The sequence below is a fragment of the Drosophila suzukii genome, chromosome 3, assembly GCF_043229965.1.
Source record: "Drosophila suzukii chromosome 3, CBGP_Dsuzu_IsoJpt1.0, whole genome shotgun sequence".
Lineage (NCBI taxonomy): Eukaryota > Metazoa > Arthropoda > Insecta > Diptera > Drosophilidae > Drosophila > Drosophila suzukii.
This window is the reverse complement of record NC_092082.1, coordinates 69,494,207-69,514,111: the sequence shown is the minus strand read 5'-3', so window position 1 is coordinate 69,514,111 and position 19,905 is coordinate 69,494,207. Positions and strand designations below refer to the sequence as shown.

At 38.3% G+C, this 19,905-nt stretch overlaps 3 protein-coding genes across 4 annotated transcripts in view; 1 reads left to right on the top strand and 2 right to left on the bottom strand.

The window, feature by feature from the left end:
• Act87E (Actin 87E) overlaps positions 1–9 on the bottom strand; it is a 2,182-nt gene extending 2,173 nt beyond the window's left edge. The window contains exon 1 of the mRNA XM_036816658.3: positions 1–9. This exon is cut by the window's left edge and continues 40 nt beyond it. The gene's annotated coding sequence lies outside the window, so the exon portion shown is untranslated.
• Positions 10–3,331: 3,322 nt separating this feature from the next.
• Ir87a (Ionotropic receptor 87a) lies at positions 3,332–6,616 on the bottom strand. The gene is made up of 4 exons (XM_070995526.1): positions 5,435–6,616; positions 4,509–4,975; positions 3,901–4,423; positions 3,332–3,841 (listed from the first exon to the last, which is right to left on the bottom strand). Exons 1-4 carry the CDS (start codon positions 6,296–6,298, stop codon positions 3,332–3,334), a joined length of 2,364 nt encoding a protein of 787 aa, XP_070851627.1. The 5' UTR covers positions 6,299–6,616.
• Positions 6,617–11,961: 5,345 nt separating this feature from the next.
• yellow-e (L-dopachrome tautomerase yellow-e) lies at positions 11,962–18,149 on the top strand. Of its 2 annotated transcripts, none has more exons than XM_036818685.3 (3): positions 11,962–12,119; positions 15,970–16,793; positions 17,270–18,149. In XM_036818685.3, the coding sequence occupies exons 2-3, from the start codon at positions 15,982–15,984 to the stop codon at positions 18,048–18,050; spliced, it is 1,593 nt and encodes a 530-aa protein (XP_036674580.3). In that variant the 5' UTR covers positions 11,962–12,119; positions 15,970–15,981; the 3' UTR covers positions 18,051–18,149. The 2 variants fall into 2 exon arrangements, with proteins under 2 accessions (XP_036674580.3, XP_036674582.3); XM_036818687.3 differs by lacking the exon at positions 11,962–12,119 and adding an exon at positions 12,153–12,373.
• The last annotated feature ends 1,756 nt before the right edge of the window (positions 18,150–19,905 follow it).

Here is a 19,905-nt window from a genome sequence, read left to right as displayed (position 1 = left end):
CGCTGTAGAACTGCGAGTGGTCGCTGGACCGAGATGCGCTAATATTTATACCATTCAGGCGACCCTCAGTCGGTTTAGATATTTTCCGCACGCATACTCAATCGTCTCTCGGCACATGTGTACATGCAGCACATAGCACATGGATGCACATTGCGCCGCAGGGCGGGGGGAAAATCTGAATTTCTTTTAAAAATAATTTGTTTTCGTTGGATTTTTGTTTTTGGACTTCTCCTCGCTTCGTTCATAATTTCCGAGAGGGTGCACTGGAAGAGAATTGTATCTTACTAAAAAGCTATAATTTTCTATTCAATCAAAATTAATCAATTTAACAAATATCTTTTCCTCAAAAAAAAAAAAATGAATCAGGAAAATAGTTTTTATAGTTCGGAATATGTTTATTTTATGCGTTAGTATATTTTCTTTAATTTTATATTTTTATTTCAATTATCGATTAGGACTAATTAATCATACAAATATTAAATAATAGGTTTATTTATTATTTATTTATTTTTATATTCTTAAAGTTAAGAGCTAAATCAAACAGGGAGGCTTATAAGCCATATTTTATTTCCAGTATAACCGATTAAAAATTGATAATTATTAAACATGGAAACCAATGAAATCATTTATAAAACAGCCTGATAACAAAGATATTTTAAATAGTTGCAATATAATATAAATTCAAGACCACAAAAAGACGGAGATGATTGCTGATTCCTAAATTGAGTATAGATCCCACAGCTTCCAAAGTAAAATTGTAAATCAGCAATGTTTTTCCCAGTGCATCGACTGGGAAACAGAGAAACAGACGGTGCTGAGCGCCTTGGTAAACAACATCGCGATGGCTCACCCACAGACACACACACCCGTGAAGATCCTCCGGATCGGAGCATCCCAATCGTAGGCGTAGTATTCGCTCTCCATTCGAATGTGTATCTGTATCTTTGTCTGCAGCTGCGGATGTATCTGAGGCTGTATGGGTGCCGTGTTCGTTTTTTGTTTTGTCTAATTTTTAATCAACATTTGCACGTTGGCCCAATCCATACATGGTTGCGATGGAAATCTCTCAGCGATGATGAGAACGCACTCGCAATTAGAAATAAGAATTTCAAAACAAAACCAAAAGTTATATATCGCCGCATTCTCTCGGCCATAATTTGGTGGGTGTGGGCTGTTCTACTGGGTGGGTGGGTTGCTTTTGGTGCTCGTTGGTTAGGGACTCAAAAGCCATAAACGCAAACCAAAAATTGTTAATAGAGCGCACATTGCATTTATAGATTTGCCACATTTTGCTGGTTGGCAAAACTGAAATTAATTAAAAGTGGCCATTAGCATTTCTTTCCGTTTTTTTTTTTGTTTTTTGGCGGCACACTCTCATTAATCACAAACGAGATCATTAAAATCCATTCGCTTTATGATTAAAACTCTTAATAGACTTATATGGTGCTATGGGAATTTTCAAAAATAATAACAAAAGCCAAAATGCGTTTGTTGTTTACTTTACATATTCTCTCAGTTTTTCCGAGTGTGCGAGTGTGGGTGGGGAAAACTGTGTGTGAGATGGAAATCGAAGGGAAAGGCAAAAATAAATAAAATGAAAACCGTGCGCTCTCACGTTTTTGCAAGAGATTCTTTGACGCTTACGCGCAGAAACGTATCTAGACTATGGAATTCTATTTTTAACGCAGAACTCACGAAATTCTTATATTTAAATTTAGATAAATATATGATTGGCCAGTTATCGCAGGTGAGGAAGTGGAATTTCTTAATAGGGCTGATTGAGTACCTTGAGTACCTAGTAAATAAGGGTATAGTTTGGCATAGCAAAATGTATCAATGAGTATTTGATGCGTCAAGTTAATTATCTTAGATACTTTCTTGGTTCCCCAATAGTCATGGAATACTCTTTATAAAATATAGAATTTCCCTAAGATATATGCGTTCATTCACTCTGTTTTCCCCACTATCAGCTGGCTAGTCGGCAAACATTTTCACAACGCCTTGTTGGGCGCCATTCATTCGGTCTGTCACAACGCTTAGTTGGTCAGCATTAATATAGAAATATGTCTGAATATATGTTAGCGCCTGTGTGTTATTTTTTGTGTTTTTTTGAAATTTTCGGCCCACATTAGCTGGCTAGCAGCTGATTGAATTGTGTTGGCCAGCAACAACACAAATCTGCCAATTTGATGATACTGCAACAAATGTGCTGCCTGAAAGTATTATTTATAAAAATGTGAGAAAGCCACATATACGAGATTTGGTTGGGGCAGAGCCATCAGAAGCGGAGGCACCAGCCAGGCCAGCACAAAAAAGCGGCGAACAGACCAGGTCGGAACATTGGGCCACCACCTTTTAAGGATGCGCCAAACAACGGAGCAGAATGCCGACGACAGCTTGACGTTGGCGGCGTGCGCGCTTGTTCGCTTTTCTGACAACCAGCCGCATCGCCAGCAGCCTGGGTACGGATATTTCTACGGCTATGAGCACCAAACACGGAAAAAAATATCAGGAACTTGGTAAAAAAAGCCCTTCCTAGATAGTTTTTAAAAAATATCTGGGCTCTTAATTTGGTAAGAAATTCAATTTCAGAGAAATTCCATTTCTTATTAAATTAAATTCTTATATTTCTTGGTAATCATTAGAAAAAATGAGATAATATTTTTCATCAGTTAATATATCATTGAACATTATACTTTTCTTTCTGTGCACCTGCAACGCAGACTGCATTCCACGGTGTATTGCAATACTGTATTTTTAAATTGAATATTGTGCCAAGAAAATATTAATATATAAGCATATATTTATGAATCTCTTCAAGCTATATTTCGACATTTTTATATTTAATTTGTATTTAAAGCGTTTAATGCAATGCACATGTTTGGTTCAACAGGGCGTATGCTTGATCGAAAAAAGAAGCAATACCAAAATCAAATGTTTGCACTGACAGAAACCACTTGAAAAATAGGCTTTTGAAAAAAATCTATGAAGTAGTAAGATTTTAGATTTATGTATAAAAGAACAATCCATTTAATGTATATACAAATTATTGCATACTTTCTGGCAGAAGTATCAGCATTAATCGTGAGATTATAATATGTAAATAATATTAAGTTTAGAACATAAATGATAAGATCAAAGAAAAAGGTAGCTCAAAAATATATATTGAGGGCTACTTTCTAAAGTTAAAGTTTTTCATTCCCTAAAAAAATAAAATAAAAGTGCAGGGAATAAGAAAAATCCATTGCTTTTAAATTATAAAATGTTTTATAACTTTATCATCAATTTGGAATTTCAAATCTTTTGGTCCTATAAACATTAACGCATATTTTTATATAACTTTGTTTATCTGTACACATGGTATTCTTTGGATCCTTCTCCTTTTAGATCGGTAAAAGTAGAAAAAACAGAACTCTATGGCAAAAACTCCACTGGCAACCATCAAAAGTCCTGCAGAAAATGCGATGGCTCCTCGGAACTGATCGAAGGTAAGAGCTTTGAAAGGATCCTCCCGCACCTTTGTAATCTCCTCGTGAATCATACGCCGCATATCTAGATCTCGGGCCCATTTCTGCATATGACCCGATTCAATGATGTGTTGAATCACCGGGTTTATCTGGTGCAAAAGATGGTACTTTTTTGGCAGCAGCATGGTCACTAGATAAACATACAGGGATTCTCGTCGATCGAAGCAAAAAAGGCGATCTCGTTGGATTCGCGGATTGTAAAAGGAGTGCTGTCGAGATACAGCAACTGCAATGTGTTCGTTATGAGCGGCATCATTGAGACATTCCACCAAATTGTAACACATCTGAAACTTTTCCCGAATATATTTGAAGATCTATAAATGGGTTAAAATGTTCTTAAATCATTTTAAAATGTATATATTTTAAGACTCACCTCCCCTTCCTTATTAAGATGTCTAACATGATCGGAGGTGCCCATGATGGTCATCCGGTTGCTGTAGATCTCCTCCAAAGTCTGAATCTGATAGGAACTGCGTGGAGTGGTCAGTGTGCTGATCAGAAAACTCTGGTACGTATTGCTAAAGAAGAAGCCCATCAAAAAAGACAGTGCAAATAGTTGTCTTAAAGTAATGGGAAAATTCTGAGCGGGAATGGCTTGGTTGAGCAAGATTCCAAGAACCCTCAGGCAAATGGGAAAATATCCATTGAGATTTCGCAGCCGGAAGCCAGAGACGCGTTGAGCCACCAATACGACCAGAGAACATGTGACCACAAAAAGTCCTAGCAAGAATCCTGCATCCGCTTTAAATGTGGCCACGAAGTTGAAAAAGCCATGCCTTCGCTTTGCCCTTGCCACACACCAAGTGAGTTCGTCCTGGTGATAAGGAATGGAACTTGATACGTACTGACTGATGCTCGGATCCTCATCTATTCCGCCCACTATCATCTCGATCTCTCTGCGGTTGTATGGAATAATAATAATATATTAATATTACACATTTTGAGTGATTAAATTATCCTCCTTAGTTATTTTATGCTCACCCATCAATAAGTTGTTGAAAAAGATGGTATAAATTGCTGTTTTCACTCTGCATTTCAATGTTCACATGCAGACGCTCGGCGATGGTCTGCAGCATTTGGTACTCGATTCCACTCAACTTGACCTTTGCACTGGACTGAACTTCAGTGTCTGGGATGGTGTTGTCACCCTCTTCCCCCGGATCACCATAGCTCTCGTCCTCCGATTCCGCATAACTGGGAGATGTTTCGTTATAGTCATCTCCATCACCCTGTAAACCATAGTAGTAATCGTCCACAGGATCCTCCTCACTGTTGCGAAATATATATGGTTCCCAAGGTCGAAAAGAGGCTGTTAGCGGACATCCACTGAGATCACTAGGGAACTTGTCCTCAAACTTGGCGCGATAGAACTCCTCGATGGTGGCCTCCGGCTCTGAGGAGTTTGAATTTAAATTATTCTCAAGTTCCTCATCATCTTTTTCAGTCGACTCATCAGCTTTATCTTCATTATTAAGCTCAGTTGAACTTTGAGTTGGGTCATCTCTGCTTGCTTCTGTTGTAGTATCAGTCATATTTTCATCATTATCGCTATAAGATTTATCAGAATACTCATCATCCGGCTCAAACTTTTTTCCTATGAATTTTTCTTTGGTTTTTAAAGAGGCATAAAACTTAGTATTTCGAGAGTTATCATCATTGTTATCTTGGTTCTGTAAGTTATCATTATAATTTTCACTTCCTTCAAAGCTTATATCTTGATCATTTACTGCATCGTCATTTCTGTTTTCCTCGCTTGCTGGGGCATTTATTATATTATTTCCTTGACTTGATGTTGCCTCTGAATTTTGAAGATCACTTTCCTCAATTTTCTTTTTATCTCCATTATCATCTGCACTTTTATTTATATGATTTTCATAATCATTACCTTCTTGTTCTTGGCTTGTTACAGTATCTTCATTATCATCTGAATTTTCTTTACCACTTTGATCTTCTGCACTCTTGTTTTCATTATCATTATTTTGCTCCGGACTTTGTTCGTCTTGATCATCCTCATTTTCCTGACTGTTTTCATTTTCTGTCTCTTCCTCCTGGCTTCCACCGCCTTCCCCCTCTCCAGATTCTTTATCATCACTTTCCTTTTCTTCACCCGGATAGTCACAGGCATCTATTAATTCAATAGATATCACGCGATTTCCACAGTTATTATCCGGATGATAGGGAAACACAGTTTTTCCGTAGAAGAATTCGTTTTCCTCGCTCTGCCCGATTACATTCACATTGAATATCTTCTTGTTCATGAAGGTGAGAAGCAGTTCCACCATGAGGTCAGTCATCTCCTCGTCAGTTTCCTCTAAGCTGGCCAAATAGACCACGAATTGGGCCAGGGGATTCCAGTTGACCATGCTCTTCCAGTGCTCGAATATCTCATCTATATCTTCGTCATCTAAACTCTCAATAATTAGGAAATAACACTGCGGCTTCTCGCTCAGAACGAACTGGGACGACGAAGGACCCTCCCTGGAGTTCGTAATCAAGATGCTCCAAGGATACTTCGCAAACGTATTCATACCTCTAAGTAACTGCTCTTGAATGTTGGGCAACTGATAGTTCCGATTGAAGCACAGTACTGAGCCGGAGAGTCCATCTCCGGAATCGAAATATTTCCGGAGCAAAGCGAGGATGCAAGCTTCCGGCGCTTTGGGCTCCGTTGGAACCTTCATCAGATTGATTCCAAATCCGTAAACCCCACAATGCTGACTCAAGAGGAACAGCAAGGTCGCCAGCCAAAAACGTTGCTCAGGTGTGGACATTCCGCAAACGACTGAGTGTGCCACGCCCACCGGCCACACCCCTTGAGGGCGGGCCACGCACTCCCAGCCCCCGAGGGACTGACTCTGTTATTATACTGCAATTATGTTAATTCTTCAATCTATGGTCTGATTTGGCCCCTCAGCAGTGACTGTGGCTGTGCATGGGCATGAATAATGTTTTCCCCCATTCCACCTGGTTTGTTTGTTTTAGGCCACGTTTTTAATGGCCCCGTCATAGGCGCTGACGCTCCAATTGAATTGCGACAAGTCTTATCTGAAATCTCTCCGAGCCAATATGCCACACTGCCTGCAACCTCAGTCAGTCCTACCAAGAGCTAGCTTTTTAGCTATTGTTTAGCTTAAATATTGAATATATATAATATCACAAATATATAAAATCGGAAATGTATAATATTGGAAATATATTATATCGGAAATATATAATATAAAAAATATATATAATATTTATTACCAAGAAGATTCAGTTTTGTAAGGTTAATATGATTGAAGATTTATTATAACACCAGAAAAAACAAAGTATTACATATAAATTAATTAAAAATAATACCACAAATCTAAATTCTAGACTCCTTAATAAAGAAATTATATTGTAAAGTATAGACTTTGTATTATTTAGTCCTGACCCTGGTACACTTTTAATACAAGCAGTATTAAATCTTAACTTTCTGTTTTTTTGGTTGTATGATTATAGTATCCTAATAATAATTATCTGGGAATATAGAATTATATGTTCCTTTCAGTTTTCTTAAATTTTATATACGTATAGTTTGAAGTAATTGCCAAAAATCGATCCATTTTTCCAAGTTGATTCTAGCAACACTGGTCAAAATCAGACCATTCCATCTTATCGTTGGGTATAGACTCACCCATTTGACATTAAAGTTAGAGCCATACTGCCACAAGTTTAACATGGCCTGACATTTTGTGATCATAAATAACATTGCATCGAATGAAAGAAAAAACAAATTGAATAAGCGCGTGGCTCAAAAAACAAAACACACGACCACATGCAATGCAATCGCAAATTGTTGGTGGACACTAGATTTGAATCCAGCAAATTGCTCTCATTTTTTTATTTATCTCTTCGGCCGGCAACACATTTCATAAACGCACTTTTTTATGATCTCGTACATTGCGCAAATCGTAAAATTTCATTTCCATACACGGCTGTAGTTGGTATCCAATAAATTTTAAACACACAGTTGCTACATTTTTATGGCCAGCACACCTTCACAAACATAAAACACCATCAATTCTTAGTGGGAACTATTAAATCAGGAACATTAAACATCCAATTAGTCGATCAAGAGTCAATTAAGATAAGATTGCTGCCAGAACTATGTGCGTTAGTGCGAAATCAATTGAATAATTTTCCAATCAGGCAGTAATTCGAGTTTGATTTTGTCCCCACGGCGTGTGGTAAAAGTTGAGCCAGTTTTGTATTTTGTGGTCATGAGCTACAAAATATGTTAAGTATGTGGAATATTCGAAATACATTAACCGGGCGAGTAAATCGAATTAGTAACCGCTTTTGTTATGTCTACGCTCTCCTGCCAGATATTTAATTAATAATAAATTAAATGGCTATGCATGTAGCGAAAAATAAAACCAAAAATCACTTGCCTAGTCGGTATGATAATTTGTTAAAACATATTTCTGCCATGGCACAATAGAAATCGACTTGTTTTTTACTTTTGAATACGAATTGCGGATTAATGAATAAGTATATGAATTATATATATTTTTTACCCTTTTAAGACAACAGAATGTTATGTTGGGTAAATATTATGGCTTAGTCGCAGCTTAAGTAGAATTTATTTTTAAATATTAATCATCAACTGGTTTTATGACCTATATACAATTTATCTTTTAATTTAGGCACCCAATCTTTAAGCTACAACTTGCTCTTACCCATTGGCATAAAAACATTTGAGTGAGTCATTTGAAAAAGGTATTTGAATTTCGTTATGCCAACAGCATGCATTTCGGGCAATTTATTAGTTTGACGTCTGAAAACAAAGCCAGCATGCATGTCCAGCGCACTCCAAGCCCCCAGTCCCCATTATCCATTATCCGCTATATAGTATATCGGATCAGTTCAGTCTGCCATACTTCGCATTGGCCACAGGCGTCTCAGTTGCAGCTCTTTTGGCATGGAGTTGACCTTCGTTAAGAGAATAGAAACGGTCATAACTGCACCTAAAAAAAGAATCTAGCATCTAGAAAGTGAGCTTTTATTATGAGAATTTAAAAAAAAAAACAAAATCATTGAAAATCTATGAAATAAAAATCATTAATTTATTGGCCAGCATATTATTTTTCACTAATTGAAAATATTAAACGACCCTCATTTATTTTTTTCCGTACCTCTATGGGTAAGTAGTAATAACTCTGTAACCGCAGTATGGTGCTTGAATATTATTGGAGGATATTGATAATCCGATGGTATTCACAATCGACGGAAAACGAAAGTATGCCCCACTCACAAAATCATACAAAACAATTGCGGCTGAGTTTGATTGTGAGTGTCTGTGGGAAACCGAAACCGGCTGTTGGCACACCTTCTGCGGAGGTGGAGCCTTCAGCCACATTGGCCTAATTGGTCTAATGGTCTGCATTTATGGAAAACCAAAAGGCAGACACTTAAGCAAACCCATTAAAAGCGGCTTAGAATTAGTGCTGATCGCGATATTAGTTGATTGAGATCCGGCGCTCAGAAGGGTTGGCCCCAAAAGGTCCCCCGACTTAGCCCAGCTAAGAGCCCGAGATGTTTACCAAATTCATCAAGACCTTGCCGCCGATGACAGAGCCGGTAATGAAACTGTCAGCAGTTGCCTCCGTGCGCTTGGATTGAATCAATTTAAACCAAGTTTGTGAGCACAGAATGCGAAAATGAAGCAATTGCACGTTGGCGATGACAAGGCATTTGGAGAATGCCGGCGGACAGCCAGTAAGCCTCAATTTGAAACATATTTAAGGTTCATTTCGTAATGGACTCACTAAGGGGAGATAGGCGATTACTGCATTTGGGTACAGGCAGAACAAATTTATTATTATTTTCAAATTACCCTACTAAAACTGTTGCCTTAAAAATTTATTTTACCCCTTTTTTGTCAAGTCAAGAAGGAAACCTTATTGAAAAATTGTTTAACTGTTTTGGAATACACTTCTTTAATTATTGTTATATTAAAAATCAATTTATATCTTAAATAAATTTTACTTCTTAAACTATTGTTATCAATTGTGCAAAGATAGGGATTTTAAGTTTCATATCTTAAATTTAATATACTTTTTTAATTATTGTTATCTTAAAAATCAATCCGGCAAAGATAGAACTTTTGAATTTTATATCATTAATCAATGTACTTCTTGAATAATTGCTATCCTAAAAATCAATTCGGAAAGTAACCGAATTTTATATATTACATTTCTTTTATTAATCAATTTATTTTTATAAAATTCTTAAAGTAAATTATTAATTTTAAATTAATCTTTGAACCAACAGATCGTTTGAGGACCTCAATTTTTATAATATTGTTAGTAAATTACATTTTATTACCAATCACAGCTTGTATTGTTCATTATTTTCTTAATAATATTTTTACTGCACTAATAAAAAATGTCTTATATTTTTCCCCGGTGTGCGGATCAAGGCGTTTCGGCTATTAATCTACAAGTGTTCATCGTCACCGAATCATATGGAGCGAGTGGCCAGCAGACCTGCCACAGATTTTGTTTCTCCGCGGATCGGTTACTTTCGAAACGGCCGGGCCAAAACGGCTAATGAGCATCGGTCCAGGGCGTTGTTGTGAAAGGAAACTGTGATATGTAGTTGAGATAGTTTTGATAGCCGCGAATTGCCCCGGGATAGGCACAAGCCACCTACGTTTCCGCCCGGCTTACATGTCGTAACACCTCGAACTCGAATCGGATGTGATTGGATTACTCGGTTATATCACTTGGCTGCTGGCCATATCGGCTGACATTGGCCATCGACCACAGCCTTGAACTGTGGTGGCTAGAACCGGTACTACATAAACGTTTATTAAGATCGTTACTTAGTATTAGCAATCGCGGTGGCCAAAGAGTTCTCCGAAAACACCCCAACTAAAAAAGAGAGTCAATAACAAAGTGCTTGTCGAACGGGCTTGTCCCAGGGCAGTGAATTTGCACACATGCTAATTATAGTAATCGCCGAATGATAATGCCCCCAGTGCTGGCCTCTCATCCACGCATTGGTTATTTCGAGAGCAAGTAAACAGACCCCATGTGTCACAATGCAAACAAATACCAAACCGAGGCAGTTAATGCTAACTTGGCTAATTCTGCCCGCAAACCAGTTTCGATATATAGCGGCTGCAGTCACCTTTTTTGCATAACCCCTTTTAAGTGGGGCTTTTCACGTTTTTTTTATTTTTTTTGGGGGTTCAGCAGCGCTCAGCCAACGAAAATCGGCGGCAGAGAACATTTTGGGATTTTCAATTTGGGGCAAACGGGGCCAAAAATTCAAATCGCTCGGCTGTGCATACTTTCCATTTTCAATTGGGTCCAGACAAGTTGGGCTCTTGGACTTGTGGGCTTTCACTGGCTCCAATATTGGTCGCATGTAAATGGGTTCCTGCATGCAGTTATTATGAAACCCGATTCCAGTTCAGCTCAGTTGGACTACTTCGATGAAAATCCAGTTGCTAAGCTGAGCTCTAGCACCTGTCCTGCGTTTTCCACCACCTGAATGCAAGGGAACATATTAAAATAATTTAATAAATAACATATCTCAACAGAAGGCGGGACAAAAATAAGAGGGGCAATCACTTATAAACCAATTTAAATGCAGCTTAGCTGGTGAACTCGACAACGTACGGCAGTATGTTACATTTTAAAAAGGTGGAATATAAATCATTAAATTGCCCGCCCAATTACATATGAATTGTGGTGTCTTTGGAAATAAAAATACGTTATGCATATTCTTAAATTATCAGCGCAGCTCAACAGCTTTGTTGAAAATCCAGTCTGTGGCTGGCAACTAGGGAACTGTTTAAAGTTCACATACTCAACAGAAGGCGTAATATAAATCTTAAATTTGACTTAGCGATCTGTGAATATTGTGTATTCCCAAAAAATATTCATAAAACAAATCTTCATTTGAGCTGAACAGGCCTTTCGAACAGGTTGTGGTATTTTAATTGCCCCCGAGTACATTTAATTTATAACTGTCTGTTTACCTCAAATTCCGCCTCATCACCACGCGGTACAATGGACTCCATTGACAAAAACAGCCGCTGATATGCTGATATAAAAATATCGAGGTACCCGAAAATGCGAAAATAAAATCGAATGAGTTGTTTATTGGCATAGCGATAATGAACTTGTAAAGAGAGAAAACCCAATTGCCGCTGCACAAAAAACAAGTGAGTTACAACAATTGGCTGACGCGTTTGCCAGCAGTCATAACCTGCAGACTTTAATGCAAATGTGCGGAAGTTGGCACAACAGAGCGTATGAGCGATATGTGCCACCAAGAAAAGCGGCTCCAAATGTCCGGCCAGCAAGTATAAGAGTGGCAAATAGAGGCTTGCAGCAGGAGTTGGTTTGCTAGATAGACAGACAACAAACAAGCAACTCTTATAAAATTCGGTGCGCCTGACAAACGGAACGCAGTCGCAAAACGGCAACGGCAACGATCAGACGTGTCGCGCAATCAGTTCAAAAAAAAAAAAAACCCCCCAATATCTAAATTTAAAGTTAACTAAAGCGGCAACTTCTCAACAACCAGCTCTCGAAAGCTCAAAAGTGTATCAAAGTAAGCTAATGCCAGATGAACCGCAAATTGGCCTGGCCGCAAAAACAAAAGACTTAGGCAACGAACGCGAAGTGCGGTTTCTAACGGCTACAGTGCAAATTGCCGTGCATTTAGTTAGCTGCTCGAGTGCAGCTTGTGAGGCGTTGCCAATGCCACTCTCACCGATTTAAGAAAATCGCATAATAACATATTGAGCCCATCGCTTTAATTGGCAAATCGATAGCCTAAGCCAAGGATAGTCAATTGCAAACATTGTGAGTTATTAGCCAAATGCGCCGATCGCGTGTGTCAGTGCGTTTTTGTTTAGATTGTTGTGTGGCCAAAAGAAGCCGCTAATGCCGGAGAACGGAACTGTGTTAATTAAGTGTTGTTGGCAAACGCATTTTACTTATTTTTTTTGGATTGCATTTCTGTTTATACGTTTTGGGCCCAATTAAAATCGATCGCTGCCGCAAAGTGCAGACAATTCTACGTGACTGCCGATTTGGACTGGATTTATGATCGCATATTGTGGTGTTGCAAATGTCGGCGGTCTTTAAGGAAGCTGTGACGGCGACCTTTTCCGCCGCTGGCCAAAATGTGAAATTCACAAACAGGTGTTAATCAACCTTTGGCCAACGTGCCTTCCGTTCAACTCCGCCGCAGTTTTGTGTTTTATGAGAGCACCAAAAGTAGCCGATTCAAATAGGATCAGCGTACAAAAGTACAACTCAATTGTAATTAAACATTTTTGGTCTCATGTCCATTGTGGAAAACGTGAGAATTCGCAGAGTGCAAAAAATTGTGATTCAGATAAGGCAACACACGATCGAATGAATGGCTCTGTATTAACCCCACAGTGTGTAGTACTAGTTAGAGTAACTAGGTTGAAGTTATTTTTCTTAATTGGCCCCTGGCGTCCAAGGGAAGGGGAATCACACATTTTGTTGCATCACAGTTCGCTCTAGACTGTCTCAAAAGGGACCTATTAATAAATGGCCTGTCAAAATCTGGCCCACAAAGTATAAATTTCTTTTGTTGTTTGCGAAAAGATTTATGTTTAAAATGAATGAAGAAGCAAAATTAAGCCATTGTTCATTAAGTTATTTTAAGCCTAAGATGCCATGGGTATAGTAGGCTTTTTACTGAATTCATTTAATTAAATTGGCTTAATGTATACATTTCATAATGCAATTTATGGTAGATACCTATATGAAAGACTGTCAAGCTTCAGTATCTGAATTATCAAGTTAATTGTTTGTAAGACAATGTAATAGTGGCTTATACTAAAGTATAACAATTTGTACAATATTTTAAAACTACTTTATAAACCATTTTAACAAGGGCACCAATCGTAACCTTTTATTATAAACTTATACTATCATTGATCAACATAACATGCTTAAAAGAAAAAACAAGCAATTTTCCAAAGGTTACTCAGGCAAACATTTTATTAAATTGCTACATAGTATTTACTTATTTTCCCAAAGAGGTTTTTATCGTGCAGGCAAGTAGTTTCCAACAAACGCTTTCGAACCACTTCGTGTTGAAGTTTAATAAGAAAATTAAACGAAAATTAAGCGAAATTTCATTGCTTGCCGTGGCTCATCAACATGAATGGCTATTAAACCAAATGCGCACTTTAACCAAAAAAAAGATGAAAATAAAATATAGAAAAAGACAAGTGGCTTCGTGTTTTGCGGCTTGTAACTCTTGACTTGTAAACTTGTTGTTAGCGGTTTGTTCCGCCCAGTGAGCCGAACCCAACCCATGTTGACAAAAATACCATCTCTTTTCTTTTACTCATTTTTTTTCTTAACTTTTTTTTGTGGTTTTGGGAAATTGCTCGAGTTTCCGCTTGGCATTGCACAAGTGTTATGTAAAGTGTGCAAGTGCTCAGAAATAAATCACTTTTTACCACGCATGTGGCGCCGAGATCAGCCTTGACTTTAGCTCCTTTTTTATGTAATTCATCAAATGCTAGTTGCTGGCTTGAAAATTACAAAAATTCAATTATCTTTAACTGCTTATCGTGGCACGCGCCAATGAAAGTTACCATGCAGCACGTTGGCCATGTTTGCCTGCAATTTGCCAGATTCAAACGAGTCTGGGAGTTGGCTCCGACATTTAATAGTTATGATTTGAGCGAAATAAGAGACAACTGCCCACAGCGAATTGTCCAAAATATTCAAATAACGACTATTAAGTTTGTGCCTAACCGGTGGAAGACTAATTAAAGTGTCAGTTCCGTGCTGGAAAAAGCTGGCTGGACAATTAAAAAACGCATGTGTTTTGCTCGTGCACAGCGGGAAAAGCTTTTCAGCTTAGTCTGAATTATTACAAAAAGTGTATTTGCTTAACTTAATAAAGTATACATTTTTTTGTGTGTTCAATATAGTTTGTTTTTAAAGAACGCTTTGCAATAAGTCATATCTTAATTGATATTAACATTAAAGCATTAAAAAAAATTATACAAAATAATAATAATAAATACTTTGCTTCCAGTATAGTTGTTATAAAGCAACTTTTAATATAAAACACAATATATTTTTCCGGTTTATTTCTGTATTAAAAATTATACTCAATTATTTAGAGCCCCTCATTAAATTTATCAATATTAATAAAAATAAATTATTTTTCTCAGTGTTGGGCATTTAACTTTATGCACCAATCTAAGTTTATTGAATATTTTCTAAATTGCGCCATGAATATTTAAATAAAAACAAAATGTACATCGAAAGGTCTTGCGTATACCCAGCAATCACCTATGGAAATAATATCAAGAACTGTAATCAAAGTATAATGGAAATTGGGCCTTTAAAGGTAAATATCGCTCTTGATATGCATTTTTTTCTAGTGCAGCTCTCGCAACTGCTTATTGAGATCGTGACTGCAAGTGGGATACGACTGGCGTGAGAAATTAAAGCACGCCGCAGATGCAAGCGCAAGTATCTGATGGATACGGACACTTCAATCTGGACTGACCCGGCTGCATTGCGAACTCATTTGAATACAATCGCCAAGCCCACACCGCGTTTTTCAGTCTGCAATCTGCAAACTGCAAACTGCAATCCGCATACCGGCATTGAGACCGGAATTGTCACACATTTACATGAAATCTGTATTACCGTCAATATCATTAGAAAGGGTTTTGATATGACAGGCTAAGGCTATTACCTTACTGGATCGGTTCCATTTAAATTTATGGAATTGGCTGGGAATCCTATAAAATAGGTTACGGCATTGTATGCAGATTATAAATCACCAATTAGAAATGCATCGTCTGCAATTGCTCGAAACGACTTGTTAATCGTTATAAGCTAATTCATTCAAAAGCACGAACCAGGGTTTGTGGTACTTCACAGATTGATTATTTATTAATTGCATGCGGTTAGCAAAGTCTTTACACTATAAAATTTTATTTGAATAACAAATATGATTAATATGAGAGAAATAGTGAGGGTACACTACAATAATAGAAATGATTGTAATTTTTGTTTTATTTAGAATCAAAAACTTTTCAAATTTTGGGCAAATTTAATTGTGTTTAAACCTATTTAAATTTACAATTTTATTTTATACTATATTAATAAGTTTTCCATACTTTTCAAAGTGCTTTTGAAGGCTTAAGCACTTAAAATTATTATTTTGTAAATGTAAATTCTCAATGATCAATAAATACAATAAACACTTATTTATTGTTGGGAAAATCTCTGATTCCGATTTCCTCCCATGACGATTGTCCGGCGATAAGTCCGGAAATAGAAATGATAGATAAGCCCAAGCAGAAGCTGAGTTGCAGCAGTTCAGATTCTGGTCTTGCAGTGACTGCAACTTCAAGTAATCTTTTCATTCTTTTGCTATTTTACAGGCCCATCTTGCCATGATTCGCATCCTCGTTGGAGTGATTTGCGTGGTCCTTTGGTCGCCAGTTAGCCAGGCTCTAGCTCCTGGCTTGCAGGTGGCCAAGCAGTGGAAACTCCTGCGCTATAACTTCGAGCCCCAGGCGCCCGTGAACGATCCTAACTTCTATAATCCTCAAAATGTTCTGGTCACCGGGGTAGCCGTTACGGATGACCGGATCTTTCTGGCCACTCCAAAGCTCTTTTCGGGAGTTTCCTCGACAGTAAGTTGGGTTTCCAAAGCCCAGTTCGGGGATTCCCCCACTTTGCAAGCCTATCCGGATTGGTCCTTTTCCAACACTGGACGCAGTGACTTCAACTGCAGTGATCTCGTCCTGACTTCGGTATATCGCCTTCGTCTCGATTCCTGCAATCGCATTTGGCTGCTGGATGCCGGAATTTCGCGATCCCTGGAGGATTATGAAATCACCTGCCCGCCAAAGATCCTGGTTGTGGATTTGGCCACGGATCGCGTGGTGCGACGGATCGATTTCCCCCCGGAGGTCCTGCGAGGAGAGTCCCTATTCACCAACATGGTGATCGATGAGACGACTTCCAAGGGATGCGATGATGTTTTCGTCTATATCACCGACACCGTGGAGCCGGGAATCATTGTGTACGATAGTGGAAAGGACGTCACCTGGAGGGTTTCCCATCCAGCCATGTATCCCGATCCGGATTTCGCCCAGTCGGAGATCAACGAGCATCGGTTTGTCCTAATGGACGGAGTGGTTGGAATAACTTTCGATGAGCGCACCGGTGTGGTTTACTTCCAGCCCTTGGCCACAGATAGGTGAGTCATCTAAAATAGTATTTTATAAATATTTCTAAAGTCAAGAAAGGGCTTAAACAATTCAGCTGACCGTAGATAACATGAAATACATAAAAATACCTTTATTAACTTAGAGCAATTGGTCACGTAATCTCAAGAAGGAGTGATTATTTATAATAACTTACATTGCCTAAAACTTTCAAGTTTCAAGGTTGGGTTAATGTTTCTTTAAACAACAAACATTTAATTAATTTGAGAAACTTTAAGTTCTATTGGGCTTCTAATTAAATGAAATTTAAATTAAAGCTGTAAGAAATAACACAGTTGGTGGTTTAATGTTTAAGGTCAGTTTTCATGAATGATTACTGAGGCATTATAGATCAATTAATATAATTGTAGAGTAATTAATAGCCAACTCAGCGTATTATTAAAGGGGTATTTATGGTAAAATTAATATAAAATTTCACTAACTTACTTTAATTCCATTCTTTTTTCAGGGTTTTCTCGGTGCACAAGAATGTCCTGCGTGCGGGGCCTTTGCCAGATGGAAAAATGTTGGATGTGAAACTGGTGGGCAAGAAGAGCTCCCAGGGCATTGGCCTCTCGGTATCGCCCTTCGACAGCAGTCTGATCTTCAGTCCGATGAGTGAAACAGCGATCGCCTCGTGGAATCCCACTACCAACCAGCAATCCGTGCTGGCCTTTGATCGCGATCAGTTGCAGTTTGTGGCCGATATTACTACCACAAAATCGGAACCGGGTGTTATCTATGCCATAGCCTCGAAGTTCCACCGTTTCTTCCTGAAGAACCTGAATACCAATGAATTTAACAATCGTATTGTGAGGCTGGAACTGCCCGCTGGAAACTCTTTGCTGGGTCATCGAGTTGCCCTTCCACCGCCACCCACTCACAACAGTCTGTTGAATTATGGGTTGTATAATACCCATGGTCAGACCTCCACGAATGCCCTGCAAACGTACTTCACCAGTCCGGCGCTGACCACGCCCTTTACCACCAAATCGCCCTTTAAGTTCGAAACTGGAGGAATTGTCAACTATGCTGCCAGGAATCCGTTTACAGCCCTGAATCAAGGGGAGGCCTTCCCGCCCAGCAAGGCGACCAGGGACAACTTCCAGCGATCCTATCTGGACACCCTGGTGGGCACCACTGCTCCGGCGGCCACCACCCGAGTGGTTTCGGTACCGCCCACAGCCTACAGCAGCCGCCACAGTGGTTACTACTATCAGCGAGCCACGAGATCGTTGGGACAGCAGTGAGAAACAACTTGCGCACACGCTGCGTATACGCAATGCGGCCAGCAGCCGATGTAAATAAATCTCTATAAATGTAAATTGAATAAATTAATTTAATGACAATGTTGCAAGGTGTGTAATAATATAGAGGGGAACATGTTTAAACATTTTTGAGATAGTTACTTTGAAACGAGAAAAAGCGCTAGAGTCGACGTTCAGGTATATTAGGTACCCGTTACTCATCTAAACGGAGTGCGAGGGAGATGGAAATATGCATGCAGCAAATTGGCTGTTTCCAAGATTGCATACTTTATTTGCTTATAGCTTCTTAAGGAATGGTCCGATTTGAAAAATATTTGGCATGTACAATAGATAGGTATTGAAGATCAGAAGAAATTCGCATTTTACAAGTGAGAGCTAAACAAGTTTTAGCGTTAAAGCGTTAAAGTGGGCGTGGGGCCGTGCTGAAATAAACTCAAGCTGCCCAAGAACCTTAAGAATCTGCCTGCCATATCCCAACTTTGTAGCTTTAATAGTTTACGAGATCTCAGCGGTGGCTGGTGATCCCTATCAAGAATATGTTTTATAAGGTCGGAAACGCTACCTTCTACTTGTTACATATTTTCCGACGAATCTAGTATACCCTACTCTACAAGTAAAGGATATAAAAATATTTTATTAAATGTTTACTAACACCATTTAGAAGGCTGCTAAATGGTTTGAAAATTGGAGTCAGCTTACAAGTGTGTTGAGCAAAACGGCGATTACTATTTAATTAATTGTTGATTGTCTTTGATACTGTTGATTTCCATTAATCTAGACGGCACATGTATAGGACTTTGGATCAGGAAAAGATTTTTAATAGCTATATCTATCGAATAAAAGCTGAATATATTAATGAAATCTATTAATATTATAATAAATCTTACCAATCGTTTTATTAAATCCTTGCTCCGGAAATTAATTCATTATTAATTTTCTCGCATTCAACTTTAATCTCCAATGCACGTTATTCAGTGTTTCTCTTATATTTCAAGAAAACTACAATGTATGACAAATGCTGGCCATAAAATAAAGCCCACTATTTATGACTTTCAAATCAATTAATTAAACGTTGATATCGGTGGCAACACTTTACCGTGGATTATTTTCGAATTAGTATGCATTGAATGGCAGTGTCACACTTTTGTTATTAACGAAGACATTAGTTGGCCATAACATCGGAACGAGTCTTTCACCTGTTGCAGATCAGTGCGGTAACACCATCTGGAACAGGGTATTAGAGATTGTTAAATATGTGCAAGGCGATACTCTGGCTTCCGGCAGATATTTTATTTTATGCATCGCTGGCTATAAATATTACTTCATATGGACAATGATTTTTTATATATTAGCACTTTTCTTGATTTTAAGGCAAAGTAGGGTAAGGTTGAATTAAATGTGCGAAGAATATTATTTTTTTGCAAAATCCGAATTAAGCGACCAGTTTCGGTCATCACACAATTTTCGGTTTTAAATGCCATTAATAATTTGAAACTTGAACCGGTTGATGGCAGGCGTCGGTGGGATTAGATACCATCGCCAGCTCGGGGCAGTAATTGATGGGAAAACAAGAAACAAATTGTACAGGGGCAAGGTGTACGGATTAGTGTGTTATACCAGATTGGATTGCGATTTTTGCATGCAGTCAAGCGTTTGGGCTTGGCAAATTGATTTTGAATTTGATTTGGGTGGCAATCGTTTGAACCACTTTCTAATATAAGTTATTGCATATGCACACCTTACAATTCTTTATAGAGATCATTCAAAATTTGAATTATTTTTGCTCTACTTTTTTTACAATCTAAAGTTTTATTCAAAAGACTGACCAGGAAATCTT